At 44.5% G+C, this 24,933-nt stretch overlaps 1 protein-coding gene across 1 annotated transcript in view; it reads left to right on the forward strand.

Moving 5' to 3' along the window:
* Nucleotides 1-24,933, forward strand: part of LOC137321132 (acid-sensing ion channel 5-like) — a 118,411-nt gene that overhangs the window by 68,425 nt on the left and 25,053 nt on the right. The window contains exons 6-7 of the mRNA XM_067983399.1: nt 6,963-7,019; nt 10,547-10,715. Coding sequence (XP_067839500.1) covers nt 6,963-7,019; nt 10,547-10,715 — 226 coding nt within the window. The remainder of the gene's footprint in view (nt 1-6,962; nt 7,020-10,546; nt 10,716-24,933) is intronic.

The raw sequence follows: 24,933 nt of genomic DNA on the forward strand, positions 1-24,933 counted from the left end.
TGCTCCATTCATCCGTTTCTCCTGTGCTTTATGTGCTCCATTCAGCCGTTTCTCCTGCTTTATGTGCTCCATTCAGCCGTTTCTCCTGCTTTATGTGCTCCATTCAGCCGTTTCTCCTGTGCTTTATGTGCTCCATTCAGCCGTTTCTCCTGTGCTTTATGTGCTCCATTCAGCCGTTTCTCCTGCTTTATGTGCTCCATTCAGCCGTTTCTCCTGCTTTATGTGCTCCATTCAGCCGTTTCTCCTGTGCTTTATGTGCTCCATTCAGCCGTTTCTCCTGCTTTATTTGCTCCATTCATCCATTTCTCCTGTGCTTTATGTGCTCCATTCATCCGTTTCTCCTGTGCTTTATTTGCTCCATTCATCCGTTTCTCCTGTGCTTTATGTGCTCCATTCAGCCGTTTCTCCTGTGCTTTATGTGCTCCATTCAGCCGTTTCTCCTGCTTTATTTGCTCCATTCATCCATTTCTCCTGTGCTTTATCTGCTCCATTCAGCCGTTTCTCCTCTGCTTTATGTGCTCCATTCATCCGTTTCTCCTCTGCTTTATTTGCTCCATGCATCCGTTTCTCCTGTGCTTTATGTGCTCCATTCAGCCGTTTCTCCTGTGCTTTATGTGCTCCATTCAGCCGTTTCTCCTGCTTTATGTGCTCCATTCAGCCGTTTCTCCTGCTTTATGTGCTGCATTCAGCCGTTTCTCCTGTGCTTTATGTGCTCCATTCAGCCGTTTCTCCTGCTTCATGTGCTCCATTCAGCCGTTTCTCCTGTGCTTTATGTGCTCCATTCAGCCATTTCTCCTGTGCTTTATGTGCTCCATTCAGCCGTTTCTCCTGTGCTTTATGTGCTCCATTCATCCGTTTCTCCTGTGCTTTATGTGCTCCATTCATCCATTTCTCCTGCGCTTTATGTGCTCCATTCAGCCGTTTCTCCTGCTTTATGTGCTCCATTCAGCCGTTTCTCCTGTGCTTTATGTGCTCCTTTCAGCCGTTTCTCCTGTTCTTTATGTGCTCCATTCATCCGTTTCTCCTGTGCTTTATTTGCTCCATTCATCCGTTTCTCCTGTGCTTTATGTGCTCCATTCATCCGTTTCTCCTGTGCTTTATGTGCTCCATTCAGCCGTTTCTCCTGTGCTTTATTTGCTCCATTCATCCGTTTCTCCTGTGCTTTATGTGCTCCATTCATCCGTTTCTCCTGTGCTTTTTTTGCTCCATTCAGCCGTTTCTCCTGTGCTTTATTTGCTCCATTCATCCGTTTCTCCTGTGCTTTATGTGCTCCATTCAGCCGTTTCTCCTCTGCTTTATGTGCTCCATTCAGCCGTTTCTCCTGTGCTTCATGTGCTCCATTCATCCGTTTCTTCTGTGCTATATTTGCTCCATTCATCCATTTCTCCTGTGCTTCATGTGCTCCATTCAGCCGTTTCTCCTGTGCTTTATTTGCTCCATTCATCCGTTTCTCCTGTGCTTTATGTGCTCCATTCATCCGTTTCTCCTGCTTTATGTGCTCCATTCAGCCGTTTCTCCTGTGCTTTATGTGCTCCATTCAGCCGTTTCTCCTGCTTCATGTGCTCCATTCAGCCGTTTCTCCTGTGCTTTATGTGCTCCATTCAGCCGTTCCTCCTGTGCTTTATGTGCTCCATTCAGCCGTTTCTCCTGTGCTTTATGTGCTCCATTCATCCATTTCTCCTGCTTTATGTGCTCCATTCAGCCGTTTCTCCGGCTTTATGTGCTCCATTCAGCCGTTTCTCCTGCTTTATGTGCTCCATTCATCCGTTTCTCCTGCTTTATGTGCTCCATTCAGCCGTTTCTCCTGTGCTTTATGTGCTCCATTCAGCCGTTTCTCCTGCTTTATGTGCTCCATTCAGCCGTTTCTCCTGTGCTTTATGTGCTCCATTCATCCGTTTCTCCTGTGCTTTATGTGCTCCATTCATCCGTTTCTCCTGTGCTTTATGTGCTCCATTCAGGCGTTTCTCCTGCTTTATGTGCTCCATTCAGCCGTTTCTCCTGCTTTATGTGCTCCATTCAGCCGTTTCTCCTGTGCTTTATGTGCTCCATTCAGCCGTTTCTCCTGTGCTTTATGTGCTCCATTCAGCCGTTTCTCCTGCTTTATGTGCTCCATTCAGCCGTTTCTCCTGCTTTATGTGCTCCATTCAGCCGTTTCTCCTGTGCTTTATGTGCTCCATTCAGCCGTTTCTCCTGCTTTATTTGCTCCATTCATCCATTTCTCCTGTGCTTTATGTGCTCCATTCATCCGTTTCTCCTGTGCTTTATTTGCTCCATTCATCCGTTTCTCCTGTGCTTTATGTGCTCCATTCAGCCGTTTCTCCTGTGCTTTATGTGCTCCATTCAGCCGTTTCTCCTGCTTTATTTGCTCCATTCATCCATTTCTCCTGTGCTTTATCTGCTCCATTCAGCCGTTTCTCCTCTGCTTTATGTGCTCCATTCATCCGTTTCTCCTCTGCTTTATTTGCTCCATGCATCCGTTTCTCCTGTGCTTTATGTGCTCCATTCAGCCGTTTCTCCTGTGCTTTATTTGCTCCATTCATCCGTTTCTCCTGTGCTTTATGTGCTCCATTCAGCCGTTTCTCCTGTGCTTTATTTGCTCCATTCAGCCGTTTCTCCTGTGCTTTATTTGCTCCATTCATCCATTTCTCCTGTGCTTTATGTGCTCCATTCAGCCGTTTCTCCTGTGCTTTATTTGCTCCATTCAGCCGTTTCTCCTGCTTTGTGTGCTCCATTCATCAGTTTCTCCTGTGCTTTATGTGCTCCATTCATCCGTTTCTCCTGTGCTTTATTTGCTCCATTCATCCGTTTCTCCTGTGCTTTATGTGCTCCATTCAGCCGTTTCTCCTGTGCTTTATGTGCTCCATTCAGCCGTTTCTCCTGTGCTTTATTTGCTCCATTCATCCATTTCTCCTGTGCTTTATGTGCTCCATTCAGCCGTTTCTCCTGTGCTTTATGTGCTCCATTCATCCATTTCTCCTGTGCTTTATGTGCTCCATTCAGCCGTTTCTCCTGTGCTTTATGTGCTCCATTCAGCCGTTTCTCCTGTGCTTTATTTGCTCCATTCAGCCGTTTCTCCTGAGCTTTATTTGCTCCATTCATCCGTTTCTCCTGTGCTTTATGTGCTCCATTCAGCCGTTTCTCCTGTGCTTTATGTGCTCCATTCATCCGTTTCTCCTGTGCTTTATGTGCTCCATTCAGCCGTTTCTCCTGTGCTTTATGTGCTCCATTCAGCCGTTTCTCCTGTGCTTTATGTGCTCCATTCAGCCGTTTCTCCTGTGCTTTATTTGCTCCATTCATCCGTTTCTCCTGTGCTTTATGTGCTCCATTCAGCCGTTTCTCCTGCTTTATGTGCTCCATTCAGCCGTTTCTCCTGTGCTTTATGTGCTCCATTCAGCCGTTTCTCCTGTGCTTTATTTGCTCCATTCATCCGTTTCTCCTGTGCTTTATGTGCTCCATTCAGCCGTTTCTCCTGCTTTATGTGCTCCATTCAGCCGTTTCTCCTGTGCTTTATGTGCTCCATTCAGCCGTTTCTCCTGCTTTATGTGCTCCATTCAGCCGTTTCTCCTGTGCTTTATGTGCTCCATTCATCCGTTTCTCCTGCTTTATGTGCTCCATTCAGCCGTTTCTCCTGTGCTTTATTTGCTCCATTCAGCCGTTTCTCCTGTGCTTTATTTGCTCCATTCATCCATTTCTCCTGTGCTTTATTTGCTCCATTCAGCCGTTTATCCTGTGCTTAATGTGCTCCATTCATCCGTTTCTCCTGCTTTATGTGCTCCATTCAGCCGTTTCTCCTCTGCTTTATGTGCTCCATTCAGCCGTTTCTCCTGTGCTTTATGTGCTCCATTCATCCGTTTCTCCTGCTTTATGTGCTCCATTCAGCCGTTTCTCCTGTGCTTTATGTGCTCCATTCAGCCGTTTCTCCTGCTTTATGTGCTCCATTCAGCCGTTTCTCCTGTGCTTTATGTGCTCCATTCAGCCGTTTCTCCTGTGCTTTATTTGCTCCATTCATCCGTTTCTCCTGTGCTTTATGTGCTCCATTCAGCCGTTTCTCCTGCTTTATGTGCTCCATTCAGCCGTTTCTCCTGTGCTTTATGTGCTCCATTCAGCCGTTTCTCCTGCTTTATGTGCTCCATTCAGCCGTTTCTCCTGTGCTTTATGTGCTCCATTCATCCGTTTCTCCTGCTTTATGTGCTCCATTCAGCCGTTTCTCCTGTGCTTTATTTGCTCCATTCAGCCGTTTCTCCTGTGCTTTATTTGCTCCATTCATCCATTTCTCCTGTGCTTTATTTGCTCCATTCAGCCGTTTATCCTGTGCTTTATGTGCTCCATTCATCCGTTTCTCCTGCTTTATGTGCTCCATTCAGCCGTTTCTCCTCTGCTTTATGTGCTCCATTCAGCCGTTTCTCCTGTGCTTTATGAGCTCCATTCAGCCGTTTCTCCTGCTTTATGTGCTCCATTCAGCCGTTTCTCCTGCTTTATGTGTTCCATTCATCCGTTTCTCCTGCTTTATTTGCTCCTCTCTGCCGCTTCTCTTGTGCTTTATGTGCTCCTCTCTGCCACTTCTCCCGTGCTTTATGTGCTCCTCTCAGCCGTGTCTCCCGTGCTTTATGTGCTCCTCTCTGCCGCTTCTCCCGTGCTTTATGTGCTCCTCTCAGCCGTGTCTCCCGTGCTTTATGTGCTCCTCTCTGCCACTTCTCCCGTGCTTTATGTGCTCCTCTCTGCCGCTTCTCCCGTGCTTTATGTGCTCCTCTCTGCCACTTCTCCCGTGCTTTATGTGCTCCTCTCTGCCGCTTCTCCCGTGCTTTATGTGCTCCTCTCTGCCGTGTCTCCCGTTCTTTATGTGCTCCTCTCTGCCGCTTCTCCCGTGCTTTATGTGCTCCCAGCGGGGACGTAAAGAGGTGGTAACAGATTGGCTGCCCGCTATACACCCCATTCAATTTCCTTTTCATTGAAGTTAATGGAAAGGAAAATCAGATGGGTGTATGACAGAGGGCTAATATGATAGCGCCTGGTTTACGCCGGAATTGAATTTCACCCCCAGTGTTGTTTTTTCCAAAACAGTTGCTGACTTTATTCAACATGGTTAGTTTGAGAAGTTTCCGTGTATTTTAATGGCTTTCTCAATTGGTCAGTTATGCTTCTATTAATATCACTTTGAAAATTCCAAACTTGTGCCAAGCTTTAGCACATCACTAATGAGATGGGATTAAGCTGCGGAAAATTTCGGAACACCAAGAAGGTTGGATGCATGTTTTAATTCTTCATTATTTTTGGAAACTAGTAGGCATTAGAATGGGCATCAGCAACAATATGATCATGTATGTACTTTCTTATCAGACAGAGAACAGGGTCGGTAAATAAAGGGTGAAAGACAGGACTAAACTGTTTGCACTATTATTTGTGTCATTGTGATGAGGCTAACAATGACTCTAAGCACCATTCTATTTGCTATGACACAAAAAAATAAACATTTTATTCCACTCTGCTAGAACACAGATAATGATTTCCATTTATCTTTTGTTATGTTTTTACACCTGCACCGAATAATTAAGATTGAGCACTGAGGAGGATATGTCAACTGAAATTTAATGGTCATCCATTCCCTAGATGTGGGAGCTAACATTAAAAGAAAAAGTAAGACATCAGTAAGATCATTGCAAACTCCTGCACTGCTATCAGCAGTTTATAAATGAAAGGGTATTTTTTGGTTGTACATTTTTAAGAAATATGGCAGAGTAGTACTACCTCAACGGTTAGTGTTGGAGATAGTGGCGTTGACAGTGTCGTACCACCTCAGAGGACAGGATTAGAGATGGTGGCTTTGACAGTGTCATACCGCCTCAGAGGACAGGATTAGAGATGGTGGCATTGACAGTGTCGTACCGCCTCAGAGGACAGGATTAGAGATGGTGGCATTGACAGTGTCGTACCGCCTCAGAGGACAGGATTAGAGATGGTGGCATTGACAGTGTCGTACCGCCTCAGAGGACAGGATTAGAGATGGTGGCATTGACAGTGTGGTACCGCCTCAGAGGACAGGATTAGAGATGGTGGCATTGACAGTGTGGTACCACCTCAGAGGACAGGATTAGAGATGGTGGCGTTGACAGTGTCGTACCACCTCAGAGGACAGGATTAGAGATGGTGGCATTTACAGTGTGGTACCGCCTCAGAGGACAGGATTAGAGATGGTGGCATTGACAGTGTTGTACCGCCTCAGAGGACAGGATTAGAGATGGTGGCATTGACAGTGTGGTACCGCCTCAGAGGACAGGATTAGAGATGGTGGCGTTGACAGTGTGGTACCACCTCAGAGGACAGGATTAGAGATGGTGGCATTGACAGTGTCGTACCGCCTCAGAGGTTAGGGTTAAAGATGGTAGCATTGGCAGAGCGGTACCACCTTAGAGGTTGGGATTAGAGATAGTGGCATTGGCAGAATGGTACACCTCAGAGGTTAGGATTGGAGATGATGGCATTGGCATTACCAAAGCCACTAGTAGTTACAGAATCACTTAAGCTATAGTGGTAATGGCTCTGGTGCAGCATTAATGGTGTCCCTTCACATTGGCCAGTTGCACACCATAAAAGCCCTGTGCAGCCACTAATAGAGGAGAGGGAGATCAATATACTGTGCAATTACAATAACAATGTGGGCCATAATGTTAATGTAATTTATTGATGGCACAGGGTTAATACAATTTAGCCTTAAATCCCAATCTACCCTCAACTTGGCAAACCAAATACTTGACGTATGTATGATGTGGAGATGCCGGTGATGGACTGGGGTTGACAATTGTAAACAATTTTACAACACCAAGTTATAGTCCAGCAATTTTATTTTAAATTTAAAATAAAATTGCTGGACTATAACTTGGTGTTGTAAAATTGTTTACAATTGACGTATGTAGTTATTACATACAGCAGCTTTAACGTTGTTGAACTGCATTGTTTTTTTCAAGGACATGGGCCTGAATGTGAACCAGAAAAGTACTACAACTGTGCGTATCCCATTCTGCGTAAGTATCATGTCTTGAATGCAAAAATAAAAATTCAACCTTCGTTTACATGCTACAGGAGTGGTAAAGTATACCAAGACAGTAAAATTTGATTTCTTTTTATTAAACATAACCAAAGCAATTCTTTAAAGGCAATACAAATCAGACCAAGAGGTGATTATGTCCCATCTCCATGGGAAATATTTTCATCCACAGATTGAAAATTGCTTGCAATATTGTAAATGTTTTTCCACAGGTCATTTTGCCAATGTGAAAAGGTGATATACACAGAGCATATGAGTGCATTTTAAAAGCTACATGTCTATGCATTAAGTGGCCACATAGGATTTTCCTTTATTACACTTAGGCAAACCATATTTATAGATAAGATCTGGCCTCAGCTAGGTCTTATCTGTATGCGCTGCCAGGATCCAAATAAACAATGGCCTCTATAGGTTACTACAGGGCATGATCTAACTTAAAATAGTGGAGGGAAGATATTCTGGCCAACAGGGAGACAGAGCTAGGGTGCAATTCCAGCAGGGAGTGGCAGTTTGGGACCAGAACCTGGATTCACCAGGTTTCTCCCCCTCATCGCTTACCCTACAAGTTAGGTTGTGGGGGCACAATCTGTCCATCCCGATTACACTTATTTAGTGCTTTGGCAACATGCCTGGAGGCATTCCTAGGCTAATCCTGAAAGTAGATGTAGGTCTTAGACTGGGTCTTAAGAAGGGTCCATCAATGCTGAAAAGAAAGGTCAATGTTGCCAGAAGGATTGATTACCTATAGCCAGTTCGGCCTCTGCTCCCTGATGGCAAATACTTAAGGCAATGTTTCTTTGGCCCAATTCAGGCCTCGATTGCCCCCTTCTAAAGTAACAGGTTGCAGCTCTGACTTCTGCCTCCTCAGTGGGTGGGCACCTCTGTTGTGCCGCTACAAGTGCAGGTACCCACCCCGAATACCGTAATGATCCCATTTCCAGGATTGGGATGAGGTCAGCAGCATGGTAAGGTGGTGGGTGGAAATCCTGCCCCATTGCACTTCCATCCACTCAAAAGGATCCATGGAATTTCCACCCTTTAAACACCATAAGTTAAAGAACTTTATTGCTGCTGTCACAATTTGCCATATTACTAACCCACTTTTTCGCTCTTGTTTTCACGTTTCTCCCGTACTAAAAGCAGTGGCTTATGCTGGGGATCCATGAGCACCAGCAACCCTCTTGCACCTCACCCAAATGGTCATTCTTTATGCTTGAGGCCGGAAAGTGACCACTTCATCATGGGATCCATCACAGTTGCGCCTAATCCTGTCCTGATCTAATGTCCAGATTTATGGGGGTAAATTTTCAGCTTCACTGGCTGGCAGAGCAGACTGCCCATTCATTGCAGAACCAGCACTGGTTTTCATTTCATGGATTCCAATGGGATGAAAAGCGAATGGGTTCCACAACAGGCGGAGATCTGCTCTGCCAGATTATCGCCCATGCAGTGAAGACAAAAATTTATCCCATGCTCTACCAGCAGGAGTTGTTTGACAATGACAGAAACCGCGGTCAATTTTATTTTCCCTTCCGCGTAGTCTGGTGATACAGAGGCTAATTATACCCCCTATCCCCCTCCACCCCACTGCCATCCCAGTAGAGATCAGCTAACTCATTCAAATTGATGCATGGAATGTAAGATCTTTTGGTGTGTGTATAAATTAGTACTACACCACACAGTGAGCAAATTGGGTACATTTTTTAATAATAGTAAATATTTATGTTCCCCCATCACAAGGACCAAAAAAGAGTAATTAAAATTAAAGGGCACACTACTTCCCCTTCCCTTCCACCATTTTTTGTTTGGAGAATCCTGGTAAGTAAAAGTTTCAGTGCATTAGTCAGATTATCTTTCAATATACCATATTAAAATGTCATTCCAAAGAGATTAGGAATTTATTTTCCTCCATTTTATCATTTTAATGAAAAAGATGTATTGCCTGTTTTCTATTCACATTGGGGTAGAAATTGTTCCTTGTTGTACCCGTTTTACAGGTGCAAAACAGGCGCAAAATGAACCAATTTGGTGGTGCAACATCCTGTGCACTAAGGATGCCTGAAAAACGCCTGACCCAAAATTGGGTCAGGCCATTTTTCCAGCTGCCTAAAACAGCTGTTAGGCCCCTTGTATATGCTAATACCAGTTTAAGGACCCTTACAAGAAATTGGGCTGTCCTGAGCAGAGCATTCAGCCTGCTCCACTCTGGTTTTCAGGACATGGATGCAGCCTAGCCAGCGGCTGCCACCAAAAAGGTAGGTGATTTTTAAAAATTTCTATGGTGCCTCCTGGCTCCACAGTATTTCCGCCGGCCACGATCAGCCCCCCTTCCGCTGTCCTCCCCACCCCCTTCCAGGACTTACCTGTGGGCCACTGCCAGCGAGGCACCGGCAGCTTACCTTAACTATTTAGATGAGCCTGAGGACCAATTTGTTGCAATCACCCAGCCTCTGTCTGCTGGCCTCAAGGAATTTCTAGTCCATCCACTTTTTCACTAAAATTTGAGAACAAAGAAAACCTAAGGCTGTGAATTTCCTCGGAGCTGTTCCCACTCCGCCACCATGCCTTTGCTGGATGTGCAGCAGAAACCCCATTTACACATGCAAACATAGGCCCAATATTTACAGGGAGGCGGGGAGGGAACGGGAGAGCACGGTTCTGGAGGGGATAACCAGAAATCCCGGGAATGCAAAGTTCCTGCCGCACTTAATGGCAGGACTTCATTATCATTTTTTTTCTCCGTTTCCAGTCTGCCAGCCAGCTAGATTAACAGGCTGATTGATTGCCGGGCGGGAAAGCCAGTGGCAAATGGCCGCAGCCAGGGACCGCTGTGGATGGTCCCCAGCAACCGGGAAAAATCGTGGGGCAGAAGGAGGGGACCGGACCGGCAATCAGGAGGGAGAAGGGAAGAAGAGATAGTGGGGCAGAAGGCTCGGGATAGTGTGTTTGGAGGCGAGGGGGAGGGGGTTGGAAGATCACAACAGAAGATTAGCATGAGAGGCCAGGTGGAGCAATCCTGCTCTTCCTGGCTCACAAGCAATGCTATAAAAAGCACATACCTGCTTGACCCGGCAGTTCCCGTTTGCACTGTGGGAGCTGGACACAGATACACCTCACAACCTGCCTCCATACGCATCGGGTTGGGGTTGCGTTCCGCGATTTTAAATTTTTACCTCCCCCTGACCCTCTCCAGCACTTCGTGAAGGGTTAAAACTCCCCCAACAGTTTCTCCAGCGCTTCCAGTGATGGAGTAAGAGCAGCTCCGAGGAAATTTGCAGCATCAATTTTTCTCGTAATTTAGGGGTATATTTGCCATGTTCAAATATACACCTTTGGTGAACTGAACGCTCATTTGAGATTTAAGCTTTTTGCTAGGAACGTATTTAGAAAAAGTACAACTTATGCACGAACCAAGAAAAGCAACATGAATTTTGTGTTATGAACATCGTCAACTACTCATTAAAAATAGAAATAGTTTGTCTTGTTTCTGTTTTTTTATTCAAGATTACATAGAAAAAGAGGGACTTTGCAAAGCAGGTGCGCACAGCTCCAACTGTCCAATTCCGTGTGAAGATACCAAGTACTCCACCATTGTCTCTTACTCCACATTTCCAAGTCACATCGGGTTACAGTTTCTGTCTGAAAAATTTCAGAAAAGCAAACAGTACATCAGGTGAGTAATGTTGCCCATTGGTTATCAGATTAAAACTGCAGATGATTGTATTTGTAGGACAGAATTTAGTGAGATCCCTGTGTCGCCCGCACTGTCTCACAGCAGTCGGCCAATCAGAAAATCGCAGGTGCACTGCCTGAGATTTGTAACCATTGCAGACATTAGGAACAGGCGCATTAACACATTCAAATTAAATTCCTTCATCTGCTATATTAGCAAAGGTGTAAACGCTTTTATTAAACAGGCTTTGCTAAAATAGTGAATAGAAGAATTTCATATGAATGTGTAATCATGTTAATTACTAATATTGCACAATTTTAACCCAAATTAAGAGAAATTAGTGCATTTTGCCTCACTGTGCCCTAAATATGTGTCAACTAGAAAAGAACAACTATTCTCAAATCGATTACTCTGTCGCATTTTTATATACAGGCAGTTTTATGCAGGGGGTCACTTAATGATCAGGACGAGACCCCCCTCCTCCTGCTAGTTTATTAACACAAAGGTCACTTATAGCCCCAGTCCCATTGCCACCCCGGGTGAGATTGACTGACTAACTCTGCACAGGATTTAAGGAGTTAGGAGATAAATTAAAAAGCAGGACTTCAAAGGTAGTGATCTCAGGATTACTACCGGTGCCACGTGCTAGTGAGTATAGGAACAGGAGAATAGACAGAATGAATGTGTGGCTGCAGGGATGGTGCAGGAGGGAGGGATTTAGATTCCTGGGACATTGGGACCGGTTCTGGGGAAGGTGGGACCTGTACAAGCATGACGGGTTACACCCGAGCAGGACCGGGACCAATGTCCTCGCGGGGGTGTTTGCTAGTGCTGTTGGGGAAGGTTTAAACTGGAGTGGCAGGGGGATGGGAACCTGAGCGGGGAGTCAGAAGAGAATAAAGTTGAGAGCAGCAAGAGAGGGGAAGACCCAGGGGAAATCTACAATACAAATAGTACAAACAGTTGTTCAAGAACAAGTGAAAGGGAAAAGCGTAGAGCAGCGGAAAGAAAGTGTACTTTAGGCACGACAGATAAAATAAAAACTAGAAGGCGTAAGGTGATTAACCCAGCATCAAAGCTGTGGCAGGGGGATGGGAACCTGAGCAGAGAGACAGAGGAAAGCGTGTCAGGAAGGGACAGAAGGTATGGAGTAAAAGGTAAAGTGTTAAAAAAGGAAAAAGCAGGAACTAAGCGTCACAAAACATATTTAAAACTTCTTTATCTGAATGCACGTAGCATTCGTAACAAAATGGACGAGTTAACGGCACAAATAATTACGTATGGGTATGATCTTGTGGCCATTACAGAAACATGGCTGCAGGGTGACAACGACTGGCATATTTAATTCCCAGGGTATTTAACAATCAGGAAGGACAGGCAGGAAGGAAGGGGAGGTGGGGTGGCTATGTTAATAAAGGAAGGAATCACTGTAATGCAGAGAAATGATATTGGGACAAAGGATCAGGACAATGAAACAGTTTGGGTAGAGATAAGGAATAATAAGGGGAGAAAAACACTCGTGGGCATAGTATATAGGCCTCCTAATAGTTGCAACTCTGCTGGAAGAAGTATTAATCAGGAAATAGTCGGGGCATGTAATAAGGGAGCAGCTATAATTATGGGGGATTTTAACTATCATATTAACTGGACAAATCAAATTGGGCAGGGCAGCTTTGAGGAAGAGTTTATTGAGTGTATTAGGGATGGATTTCTTGAGCAGTATATAACTGATCCAACAAGGGGGCAAGCAACCTTGGACCTGGTCCTGTGTAATGAGCCAGGATTAATTAATAATGTCCTAGTTAAGGATCCCCTTCGAATGAGTGACCATAACATGGTTACATTCCATATCCAATTAGAGGGTGAGAAGGTTGGTTCTCAAACAAGTGTACTGAGCTTGAATAAAGGAGACTATGAAGGTACGAGAGCGGAATTGATTAAAGTGGACTGGGAAAATAGACTAAAGGGTAAGATGGTACATGAGCAGTGGTGTTCATTTAAGGAGTTATTTTACAACTTTCAAAAAATATATATTCCACTGACGAAAAACGGGTGTAAAAGAAATGATAGCCATCCGTGGTTACGGAAAGAAATTAAGGATAGTATCCGACTAAAAACAAGGACATATAAGGTCGCCAAACTTAGTGGGAGGATAGAAGATTGGGAAGTCTTCAAAAGACAGCAAAAAGTAACTAAAGGATTGATTAAGAAAGGGAAGATAGATTATGAAAATTAATTAGCAAAAAATATAAAAACAGATAGCAAGAGTTTCTATAGTTATATAAAAAGAAAAAGGGTGGCTAAGGCAAACATAGGTCCCTTAGAGGATGAGACCGGGAAATTAATGGTGGGAAACATGGAGATGGCAAAAATGCTGAACAAATATTTTGTTTCAGTCTTTACGGTAGAGGACACTAAGAATATCCCAACACTGGACAAACAGGGGGCTCTAGGGGAGAAGGAGCTAAATACGATTAAAATCACTAAGGAATTGGTACTCAGTAAATTAATGGGACTCAAGGCGGATAAATCCCCTGGACCTGATGGCTTACATCCTAGGGTCTTGAGGGAAGTGGCAGGAGGGATTGTGGATGCTTTGGTAATAATTTTCCAAAATTCTCTGGACTCGGCAAAGGTCCCGGCAGATTGGAAAACTGCTAATGTAACACCCTTATTTAAAAAGGGTAGCAGGCAGAATGCTGGAAATTATAGACCAGTTAGCCTAACATCGGTGGTGGGTAAAATTTTGGAGTCTATTATTAAGGAGACAGTAGCGGAACATTTGGATAAACATAATTTAATAGGACAAAGTCAGCATGGCTTTACGAAGGGGAAGTCAATTCTGACAAATATGCTTGAGTTCTTTGAGGACATAACGTACAGGGTGGATAAAGGGGAACCAGTGGACGTAGTGTATTTAGACTTCCAGAAGGCGTTCGACAAGGTGCCACATAAAAGATTATTGCTCAAGATAAAGAATCACTGGATTGGGGGTAATATTCTGGCATGGGTGGAGGATTGGTAATCTAACAGGAAGCAGAGAGTTTGGATAAATGGTTCATTCTCGGACTGGCTACCAGTAGCCAGTGGTGTTCCGCAGGGGTCGGTGCTGGGTCCCCAACTCTTTACAACTGATATTAACGATTTGGAGGAGGGGACCGAGTGTAACATATCAAAGTTTGCAGATGATACAAAGATGGGAGGGAAAGTGGAGAGTGAGGAGGACATAAAAAACCTACAAGGGGATATAGACAGGCTGGGTGAGTGGGTGGAGATTTGTCAAATGCAATACAATATTGGAAAATGTGAGGTTATGCACTTTGGCAGGAAAAATCAGAGAGCAAGTTATTATCTTAATGGCGAGAAACTGGAAAGTACTGCAGTACAAAGGGATCTGGGGGTCCAAGTGCAAGAAAATCAAAAAGTTAGTATGCAGGTGATCAAGAAGGCCAACGGAATGTTGGCTTTTATTGCTCGGGGGATAGAATATAAAAACAGGGAGGTATTGCTGCAGTTATATAAGGTATTGGTGAGACCGCACCTGGAATACTGCATACAGTTTTGGTCTCCATACTTAAGAAAAGACATACTTGCTCTCGAGGCAGTACAAAGAAGGTTCATTCGGTTAATCCCGGGGATGAGCAGGTGGACATATGAGGAGAGGTTGAGTAGATTGGGACTCTACTCATTGGAGTTCAAAAGAATGAGAGGCGACCTTATTGAAACATATAAGATTGTGAAGGGGCTTGATCGGGTGGATGCGGTAAGGATGTTCCCAAGAATGGGTGAAACTAGAACTAGGGGGCATAATCTTAGAATAAGGGGCTGCTCTTTCAAAACTGAGATGAGGAGAAACTTCTTCACTCAGAGGGTAGTAGGTCTGTGGAATTTGCTGCCCCAGGAAGCTGTGGAAGTTACATCATTAAATAAATTTAAAACAGAAATAGACAGTTTCCTAGAAGTAAAGGGAATTAGGGGTTACGGGGAGCGGGCAGGAAATTGGACATGAATTTAAATTTGAGGTTAGGATCAGATCAGCCATGATCTTATTAAATGGCGGAGCAGGCTCGAGGGGCCGATTGGCCTACTCCTGCTCCTATTTATTATGTTTTTATGTCGGACAGGAATAACTGGTGATCTTTGGTGCTTCATGACAAGCCAAGGCTTCTTCGACAGCACTTCCCAAACCCACGACCTCTACCACTCAGAAGGACAAGGGCAGCAAGTACATGGGAACAACATCACCTGCACATTCCCCTCCAAGTCACACACCATTCCAACTTGGAAATATATCGCCGTTCCTTCATCGTTGCTGGGTCAAAATCTTGGAACTCGTTACCTAACAGCACTGTGGGAGAACCTTCACCACACGGACTGCAGCGGTTCAAGAAGGCGGCTCATCGCCACCTTCTCAAGGGCAATTAGGAATGGGCAATAAATGCTGGCCTTGCCAGTGATGCCCACATCCCATGAACAAATTTTTTAAAAGTTTTAGCCCATAGGAGATCGGGTGGTGTAATGGATATGCATGCTGATTGCTAGGACCTGGGCTGAAATCCAGATCAGATTTTTTTTTTTTATTCGTTCATGGGATGTGGGCGTCACCGGCGAGGCCGGCATTTATTGCCCATCCCTAATTGCCCTTGAGAAGGTGGTGGTGAGCCGCCTTCTTGAACCGCTGCAGTCCGTGTGGTGACGGTTCTCCCACAGTGCTGTTAGGAAGGGAGTTCCAGGATTTTGACCCAGCGACGATGAAGGAACGGCGATATATTTCCAAGTCGGGATGGTGTGTGACTTGCAGGGGAACGTGCAGGTGGTGTTGTTCCCATGTACCTGCTGCTCTTGTCCTTCTAGGTGGTAGAGGTCACGGGTGGGATAAAAAGTCTCCTCCCTTTGCTGTCCACATTGATTGATGTGAAACATGCTTAAACACCCTCGACCTAGTTCTGGACCTAGACCTGTCCCTAGTTTGCAGCTATTTCGCAGTTGTTTTCAAAGGGACTACAGGATGGCTGATATGTGAAAACACTACTGTAGTAGTAAGTATTTTCCTGAGATTGCAGTTGGGACACTTTGATGAGGTCGAGTAGGGGAAGCTTTACTCTGTAGTTAGCTGATGTACACGGCTTAGAAATATCTGGTGCTAACACTGAGTGCCTGAAATGGGAAAATATTCAATTCCTCAGCACAAACATCCCTTGGTTTGATGAGCACAAGAAAAAATCACCAAAAGTGTATTAATCTGTGCATCATTATCAAACACAACACACGTTACTTTATTGGTGGAATCTGGCCACAGACTGTCATGCTCCTATTTTTCTCCCTTTTCCTCCCACACAGATCTGGCTGGATCAGCCAAGAAGGCAAGCAGGTGGCCTTTTCCCATATCTTCCTTTAGTAAAGCTGCTTTTTAGCCAGCTGCTAGGAGGTATGTGACAACACTCCCCTGTTGATTTTGCCAGCGCCTTTGGTGAGGTGACTGGCCTCTGTTCTATGTATCACATCCCTTTCCCCTAGCAGTGTGACTAAGATAAGGAAATTACTAGGTAGGAGAGGATGAAACCTATGATTTATCCCATTATCAAGCACCACGGACAACTAAAGAGGTAAGGGACAGTATAAGACATAAGGAAAGGGCATACAAAAAGGCAAAAAATGACACAGATCCGAATGGGAAAGATACAAAGGGTCACAAAACAGATAGTAAGAGCTACAAAAAGAGAGTATGAAAAGAAACTTGCAAGGGATATCAAAACCAATACGAAGAACTTTTATAGTTATATTAGGAAAAAGAGGGTGGTCAGGAGCAGTGTTGGCCCCTTAAAAACTGAAAGTGGGGATATTGTCATTGACAATGGGAAATGGCGGACATGTTGAATAATTACTTTGCGTCAGTATTTACAGTAGAAAAAGAGGATAGCATGCAGGAAATCCCAAGAAAACTAATATTGAATCGGGGACAGGGACTCGATAAAGTTAACATAAGTGAAGCAACAGTAATGAAGAAAATAATAGCACTTAGGAGTGACAAATCCCCAGGAACAGATGGTTTCCATCCCAGGGTTTTAAAGGAAATAGGTGAGCACATTGCAGATACCCTAACTATAATCTTTCAAAGTTCTTTAGATTCAGGAACTGTCCCTCTAAGGTGGAAAATTGCACATGTCACTCCGCTTTTTAAGAAAGGAGAGAGCGGGAAACCGGGGAATTATAGACCAGTTAGCCTAACATCTGTTGTGGGGAAAATGCTGGAATCTATAATTAAGGATAGGGTGACTGAACACCTCGAGAATTTTCAGTTAATCAGTGAGAGCCAGCATGGATTTGTGAAAGGTAGGTCGTGCCTGACAAAACTGATTGCATTTTTTGAAGAGGTGACTAAAGTAGTGGACAGGGGAATGTCAATGGATGTTATTTATATGGACTTCCAGAAGGCATTTGATAAGGTCCCACATAAGAGACTGTTAGCTAAGTTAGAAGCCGATGGAATCGAGGGAAAAGTACGGACTTGGTTAGGAAATTGGCTGAGCGAAAGGCGACAGAGTAGGGATAATGGGTAAGTATTCACATTGGCAGGATGTGACTAGTGGAGTCCCGCAGGGATGTGTCTTGGGGCCTCAATTATTCACAATATTTATTAACGACTTAGATGAAGGCATAGAAAGTCTCATCTAAGTTTGCCGATGACACAAAGATTGGTGGCATTGTAAGCAGTGTAGATGAAAACATAAAATTACAAAGGGATATTGATAGATTAGGTGAATGGGCAAAACTGTGGCAGATGGAATTCAATGTAGACAAATGTGAGGTCATCCACTTTGGATCAAAAAAGGATAGAACAGGGTACTTTCTAAATGGTAAAAAGTTAAAAACAGTGGATGTCCAAAGGGACTTAGGGGTTCAGGTACATAGATCATTGAAGTGTCATGAACAGGTGCAGAAAATAATCAGTAAGGCTAATGGAATGCTGGCCTTTATATCTAGAGGACCAGAGTACAAGGGGGCAGAAGTTATGCTGCAGCTATACAAAACCCTGGTTAGACCGCACCTGGAGTACTGTGAGCAGTTCTGGGCACCGCACCTTCGGAAGGACATATTGGCCCTGGAGGGAGTGCAACGTAGGTTTACTAGATTGATACCCGGACTTCAAGGATTAAGTTACGAGGAGAGATTACACAAATTGGGGTTGTATTCTCTCGAGTTTAGAAGGTTAAGGGGTGATCTGATCAAAGTTTATAAGGTATTAAGGGGAACAGATAGGGTGGATAGAGAGAAACTATTTCCGCTGGTTGGGGATCGTAGGAGTAGGGGGCACAGTCTAAAAATTAGAGCCAGACCTTTCAGGAGTGAGATTAGAAAACATTTCTACATACAAAGGGTTGTAGAAGTTTGAAACTCTCTTCCGCAAACGGCAATTGATACTAGCTCAATTGCTAAATTTAAATGTGTGATAGATAGCTTTTTGGCAACCAAAGGCATGAAGGGATATGGGCGAAAGGCAGGTATATGGAGCTAGATAACAGATCTGCCATGATCTTATCAAATGGCGGAGCAGGCACGAGGGGCTGAATGGCCTTATCCTGTTCCTGTGTTCCTATCCTCAGTCCCTGTGAGAGGCAGCTGGCCTTTGCTTGCCACATCCGCACAGGTAGCTTTGTGATGCTGCAAGCTGAATGTTCTAATATCCTGCACCACTGCACTGCTCCAGCATTGCTCTGTGCACAAGACTGGATCACTGCACTGCTCCAGAATTGCTCTGTCCACTACACTGGATCACTGCACTGCTCCAGCATTGCTCTGTCCACTACACTGGATCACTGCACTGCTCCAGCATTGCTCTGTCCACTGTATTGCTCTGTCCACTTCTCTATCTCCTGCACTACTCTGTCCACAGCTCTGTTCATTGATCTGCACTGCTGCATTACTCCAGCACTGCTCTGTCCACCACACTACTCTGTCCACTGCATTGCTCCGTTTCTGCTCTGTCCACTGCATTGCTCCGTTTCTGCTCTGTCCACTGCATTGCTCCGTTTCTGCTCTGTCCACTGCATTGCTCCGTTTCTGCTCTGTCCACTGCATTGCTCCGTTTCTGCTCTGTCCACTGCATTGCTCTGTTTCTGCTCTGTCCACTGCATTGCTCCGTTTCTGCTCTGTCCACTGCATTGCTCCGTTTCTGCTCTGTCCACTGCATTGCTCTGTCTTCTGCTCTGTCCACTGCATTGCTCTGTCTTCTGCTCTGTCCACTGCATTGCTCTGTCTTCTGCTCTGTCCACTGCATTGCTCTGTCTTCTGCTCTGTCCACTGCATTGCTCTGTCTTCTGCTCTGTCCACTGCATTGCTCTGTCTTCTGCTCTGTCCACTGCATTGCTCTGTCTTCTGCTCTGTCCACTGCATTGCTCTGTCTTCTGCTCTGTCCACTGCATTGCTCTGTCTTCTGCTCTGTCCACTGCATTGCTCTGTCTTCTGCTCTGTCCACTGCATTGCTCTGTCTTCTGCTCTGTCCACTGCATTGCTCTGTCCACTGCATTGCTCTGTCCACTGCATTGCTCTGTCCACTGCATTGCTCTGTCCACTGCATTGCTCTGTCCACTGCATTGCTCTGTCCACTGCATTGCTCTGTCCACTGCATTGCTCTGTCCACTGCATTGCTCTGTCCACTGCATTGCTCTGTCCACTGCATTGCTCTGTCCACTGCATTGCTCTGTCCACTGCATTGCTCTGTCCACTGCATTGCTCTGTCCACTGCATTGCTCTGTCCACTGCATTGCTCTGTCCACTGCATTGCTCTGTCCACTGCATTGCTCTGTCCACTGCATTGCTCTGTCCACTGCATTGCTCTGTCCACTGCATTGCTCTGTCCACTGCTCTGTCCACTGCAATGTTCACAGCTCTGTCCACTGCAATGTTCACAGCTCTATCCACTGCACTGCTCCAGCACTGCTCTATCCACTCTATTGCTCTGTCCACTTCTCTGTCCACTGCATTGCTCTGTCCACTGCACTGCTCTGTTCACAGCTGTATCCACTGCACTGCTCCAACACTGCTTTGTCCACTTCTCTCTCCAATTCACAGCTCTGTCCACAGCTCTGCTCCAGCACTGCCCCGTCCACTGATCCATCCACTACTCCGTTCACTGCTCAGCTCACTGCTCTGTCCACTGCACTGCTCTGTCCACTGCACTGCTCTGGCACTGCTCTGCTCACCGCTCTGTATACTGCACTGCTCCAACACTGCTCTGTCCACTTCTCCACTCTGTCCACAGCTCTATCCACTCCACTCCACTGCTCTGTCCACTGCTGCTGCTCTGTCCAGTGCTCTGTCCAGTGCACTGGTCTGTCCACTACACTGGGACAGTGCAGTGGACAGAGCAGTGCAGTGGACAGAGCAGTGCAGTGCACAGAGCAGTGTTCCATCCACTGCATTGCTCCAGCATTGCAGATTGTCAGCTTCCCTTCTTAACATAAGAACATAAGAAATAGGAGCAGGAGTAGGCCAATCGGCCCCTCGAGCCTGCTCCGCCATTCAATAAGATCATGGCTGATCTGATCCTAACCACAAATCTAAATTCATGTCCGATTTCCCGCCCGGTCCCCGTAACCCCTAATTCCCTTTACTTCTAGGAAACTGTCTATTTCTGTTTTAAATTTATTTAATGATGTAGCTTCCACAGCTTCCTGGGGCAGCAAATTCCACAGACCTACTACCCTCTGAGTGAAGAAGTTTCTCCTCATCTCAGTTTTGAAATAGCATGCCCGTAATTCTAAGATTATGCCCCCTAGTTCTAGTTTCACCCATCCTTGGGAACATCCTTACTGCATCCACCCGATCAAGCCCCTTCACAATCTTATATGTTTCAATAAGATCGCCTCTCATTCTTCTGAACTCCAATGAGTAGAGTCCCAATCTACTCAACCTCTCCTCATATGTCCGCCCCCTCATCCCCGGGATTAACCAAATGAACCTTCTTTGTACTGCCTCGAGAGCAAGTATGTCTTTTCTAAAGTATGGACACCAAAACTGTATGCAGTATTCCAGGTGTGGTCTCACCAATACCTTATATAACTGCAGCAATACCTCCCTGTTTTTATATTCTATCCCCCTAGCAATAAAAGCCAACATTCCGTTGGCCTTCTTGATCACCTGCTGCACCTGCATACTAACTTTTTGATTTTCTTGCACTAGGACCCCCAGATTCCTTTGTACTGCAGTACTTTCCAGTTTCTCGCCATTAAGATAATAACTTGCTCTCTGATTTTTCCTGCCAAAGTGCATAACCTCACATTTTCCAATATTGTATTGCATCTGCCAAATCTCCGCCCACTCACCCAGCCTGTCTATATCCCCTTGTAGGTTTTTTATGTCCTCCTCACTCTCCACTTTCCCTCCCACCTTTGTATCATCTGCAAACTTTGATATGTTACACTCGGTCCCCTCCTCCAAATCATTAATATAGATTGTAAAGAGTTGGCGACCCAGCACCGACCCCTGCGGAACACCACTGGCTACTGGTTGCCAGTCCGAGAATGAACCATTTATCCCAACTCTCTGCTTGCTGTTAGATAACCAATCCTCCAACCATGCCAGAACATTACCCCCAATCCAGTGATTCTTTATCTTGAGCAATAATCTTTTATGTGGCACCTTGTCGAATGCCTTCTGGAAGTCTAAATACACTACGTCCACTGGTTCCCCTTTATCCACCCTGTACGTTATGTCCTCAAAGAACTCAAGCAAATTTGTCAGACATGACTTCCCCTTCGTAAAGCCATGCTGACTTTGTCCTATTAAATTATGTTTATCCAAATGTTCTGCTACTGTCTGCTTAAATGCTTTATTTATTCTTCCTGTGCACACACAACACATCGGAAGGTAAAAAATACCGTGAAAGGAAAATGAAAGTAAGGACATTTTAAGTACATCCATTTTACCTATTTACTAACGTATTAACAGGATTATATTATGTTTCCATTCATAAGTGTTTGTGTGCAATTGTGCGAGGGGGCACTTAATCTCAAATCTGCAACATTAGCAAGTGTGCTTCTTTAGGCTTCTTTTTATGATGCATCATTAATTTGTAGTTCAGCATTAACTCTGGAAGGAACACTACTTTTAGAAGTAGCACTGTAATATAAAAGAGGCTGTGTACATGGTCTGTGGCGGGGGTGGGGTGGGGAGGAATGAGGGGGGGTGATGCTAGGGAGCATGGTTTAGTCCCCTGCCTCCAGGAGTATAATGTTACTGCTGGAAAATATAAATGGCTGCTGTAGGTAGCACTTGCTATTGGACTCAACACTCTCAGCTCATTCTTACAGGACAGCAGTACAATTGTAACATTGGAGGCCTGTATAGACCTTCCATAAAGTCCAGAGCCAGAATGGTAAAGTCACAAACATAATTTTGTATCACTCACAGGTGTGGAAATATTGCACATGCACAGCAGAAACAGTGGGGTAGTTTTTCCGCTTTTGGGTGCTTTCAGGAAATTGCGCTCGAAATTGCGCTGGTTACAGTTCAAGTTTCCACTAAAATTAATTTGCATAACCACAAACATAAAACCTTCCATGAAGCAGCACAACCAGCAGTGTAATAGAAAGTAATCATTTCTTTTTTCTCTTTCCACTAAAAGGTATTACTTGTTGTATTTGAGAGTGGTGAGCTGGTGCAGTTTTATTAATACAGCTGAAAATTGATTTATTACCAAAAATAAACATTTTTAATGAGGGTGTCCAATCCTCCACCTATGAGTAACCTGATTTAAAATCACTGAAAATGACTTTAAAAAACTATACTGAACCATTTAATAGTTTCATTGCTGTACGCTAATCAGTCTCTTAGTAAATTAAATATATTTTGATCTGAAAAAAACTTTTTAAATGTGCCTGCTAGTGCCTGAGCACCTAAGAAAATGAACGCAATTTGAGGAGCCTTCCTGAACTGGCACAATCGGAGGAATCTCGCAGTTTTGATTCAGTGGCATGGACAGTTTTGTGGGTGGGGCCTGATCCAGGTGAATTGAATCTTAATCCAGCGTAAAAGATCACGGAAAACATGACGTAGGTAGTTTTGGCTGTAACTTACGTTTAAAATTCCTCGATGTTTTGCGCTGGTTTGGATGATTCTGTCCAGATTGTGCTGATATTACTAACGTGAACAAGCGCGAACTCAGCCACAGTGAATTTGAAGGAACTTAGACACAATAAAACTTATCAGTTGAAGAAATCTGCTGATAGATGAACAGCAGTAAGGATCTGTTAACTCTAGCAGTAATATATTGGGAACCAAGCCAACAATTCTGTGAACTTTAGTCACTCTAATTTATGCTAGTTTTCATCAATTTTATTGAACAGTTCTTCAGATCAAACATTATGCTCCATTGCAAATGCCCTAAAGTGTTTGTTATTTTGTAACCAAGGAATTTCCTGTGTGCTTTGGCAATTATTTACATAGCCTTGATCTCTGAGGTTGTTCCGCTACCACTCATTATGATTAATCAAACATCCTGGCTAGCTACATTTTTATTCCACTAAAATATTATCTGCACTGGACAGTAAACACCCAGTGAACAATATAAATAATTTCTCTGCCTTGATCTGTGAAATACATGGCAACCAAGAAAGCTCCTTTTGTTTTTTCTTGTCAATTTACATTTGCTAATGATTAGTTCTTACCAGGTTAGTAAATAATCAAGCATCGTTTGCTTTACTGTAAGAGGCATCCATTTGTGCAGATCAGATTGAAAGCAGCCCCCCCTCCACCCAGTCTCCATGAACATTAACTCATCCATACTATTGCTGGTTTACTCATTAACATTTATTCTATATATAATGATTAATGTGATTCAGTCTTTTATTCCATGGCTACAATCTATATTTTAAGCAAGTTAAAAGAATAAGTTATTTTGTTCCTTTACAAATAATTATTAAAGTTCACCCATTTGTATTTGATTCGTACCTGTCCATCAACCGTTGGACACATCTGGGTTTCCTTACCCTTTACATTGGGAAGGGGGGCATCCGCACCCATTGGACACCATCACCTCCGCTGGACATCAACCTAGTATTCAGAGCCAGCACTCCAGTCTCCATTCGCTGGGGCTGTCTGGAGCAGGACTTGACCCCAGCCTTTCTGACTCAGAGGCAGAAACAATACCAGTAAGCCAAAGACTTGCTCCAATTAACCTAGTACGATAAGTTAAATTAATTTCCCCACGGTGTGAAAAAGCAAAAGGAGAGTTTAGAGATAGTAGTCCTAAGCAGAAAGATTTCTAAATTTGGGAATGCATGTCCTTTGTCATAATGCAGCTCAGAGAGTTGGTATATTTTACTGAAGGACTGAGGAAAGGATTATTAGCTTTTTCATCAGTTTGATCACATTTGCTACTCTGCATCACAGAGATACAAGGAAAGAACTTTTCTCATTTAGGAAAACTCGAGGTCGCAATCAGATCAGCCATGATCTTATCAAATGGCAGAGCAGGCTCGAGGGGCCGAATGGACTATTCCTGCTCTTAATTTGTGTGTTCGTATGTTCGTACTTTTTTAGAACAAGAAGTGATATCGTAACTGAGAGCTACTACTTAAGGACTCCTATTTTCCTGTGTCTGGTATATCGACCATATTTCCAATGGCAAATCGGGGACAACTTACTCTGGCTATGATGTGTGCGCAATATTGTAAGCACAGCAGGATCATTTCCTTGGACAAATTTTCCTCTTTAGCTCTTGGGAGTAAAACATCACCTGGGTGGAGCACATAGAAGAAAATAATGCAGGAAGAATCAGACGCCTGTAACAGAGCTTGTCTGATTTCCCTCTATCTGTTCCACTCATACAACGGGTTCAATTTAAAAAGGACGGCAGGATGGCAGCATTGGGGGGGAGGGGGTGTCAATGGATGTGCAGCAAACGCGAATAATAAAACTTACCTTTCTCCATGCAATTGCGACTTAATTGGTGGCTATTAAACTTGTTTCCGGGTTTGCCATGCGAAAGCTGTACAGTGGGCGGACTGTGCACCCGCACGACAGGCTGCAGCATTTGGATTTAAAGGGCCGTTGCTCCAATGGATTTTGCTGGAGCAAAGAGCAAGAAGACCCAATGGAGCAGCACAGGGGCAAGACAGCTCCAGGATTCAGCGGTGCCCCACTTCAGCTACTACTGGCTAGGGTGAGGAGGAGGAGGGAACTATTTTACCCGGCTAACAGGATGAAGTGGCCTGCC

Source organism: Heptranchias perlo, chromosome 1 (assembly GCF_035084215.1).
Source record: "Heptranchias perlo isolate sHepPer1 chromosome 1, sHepPer1.hap1, whole genome shotgun sequence".
Lineage (NCBI taxonomy): Eukaryota > Metazoa > Chordata > Chondrichthyes > Hexanchiformes > Hexanchidae > Heptranchias > Heptranchias perlo.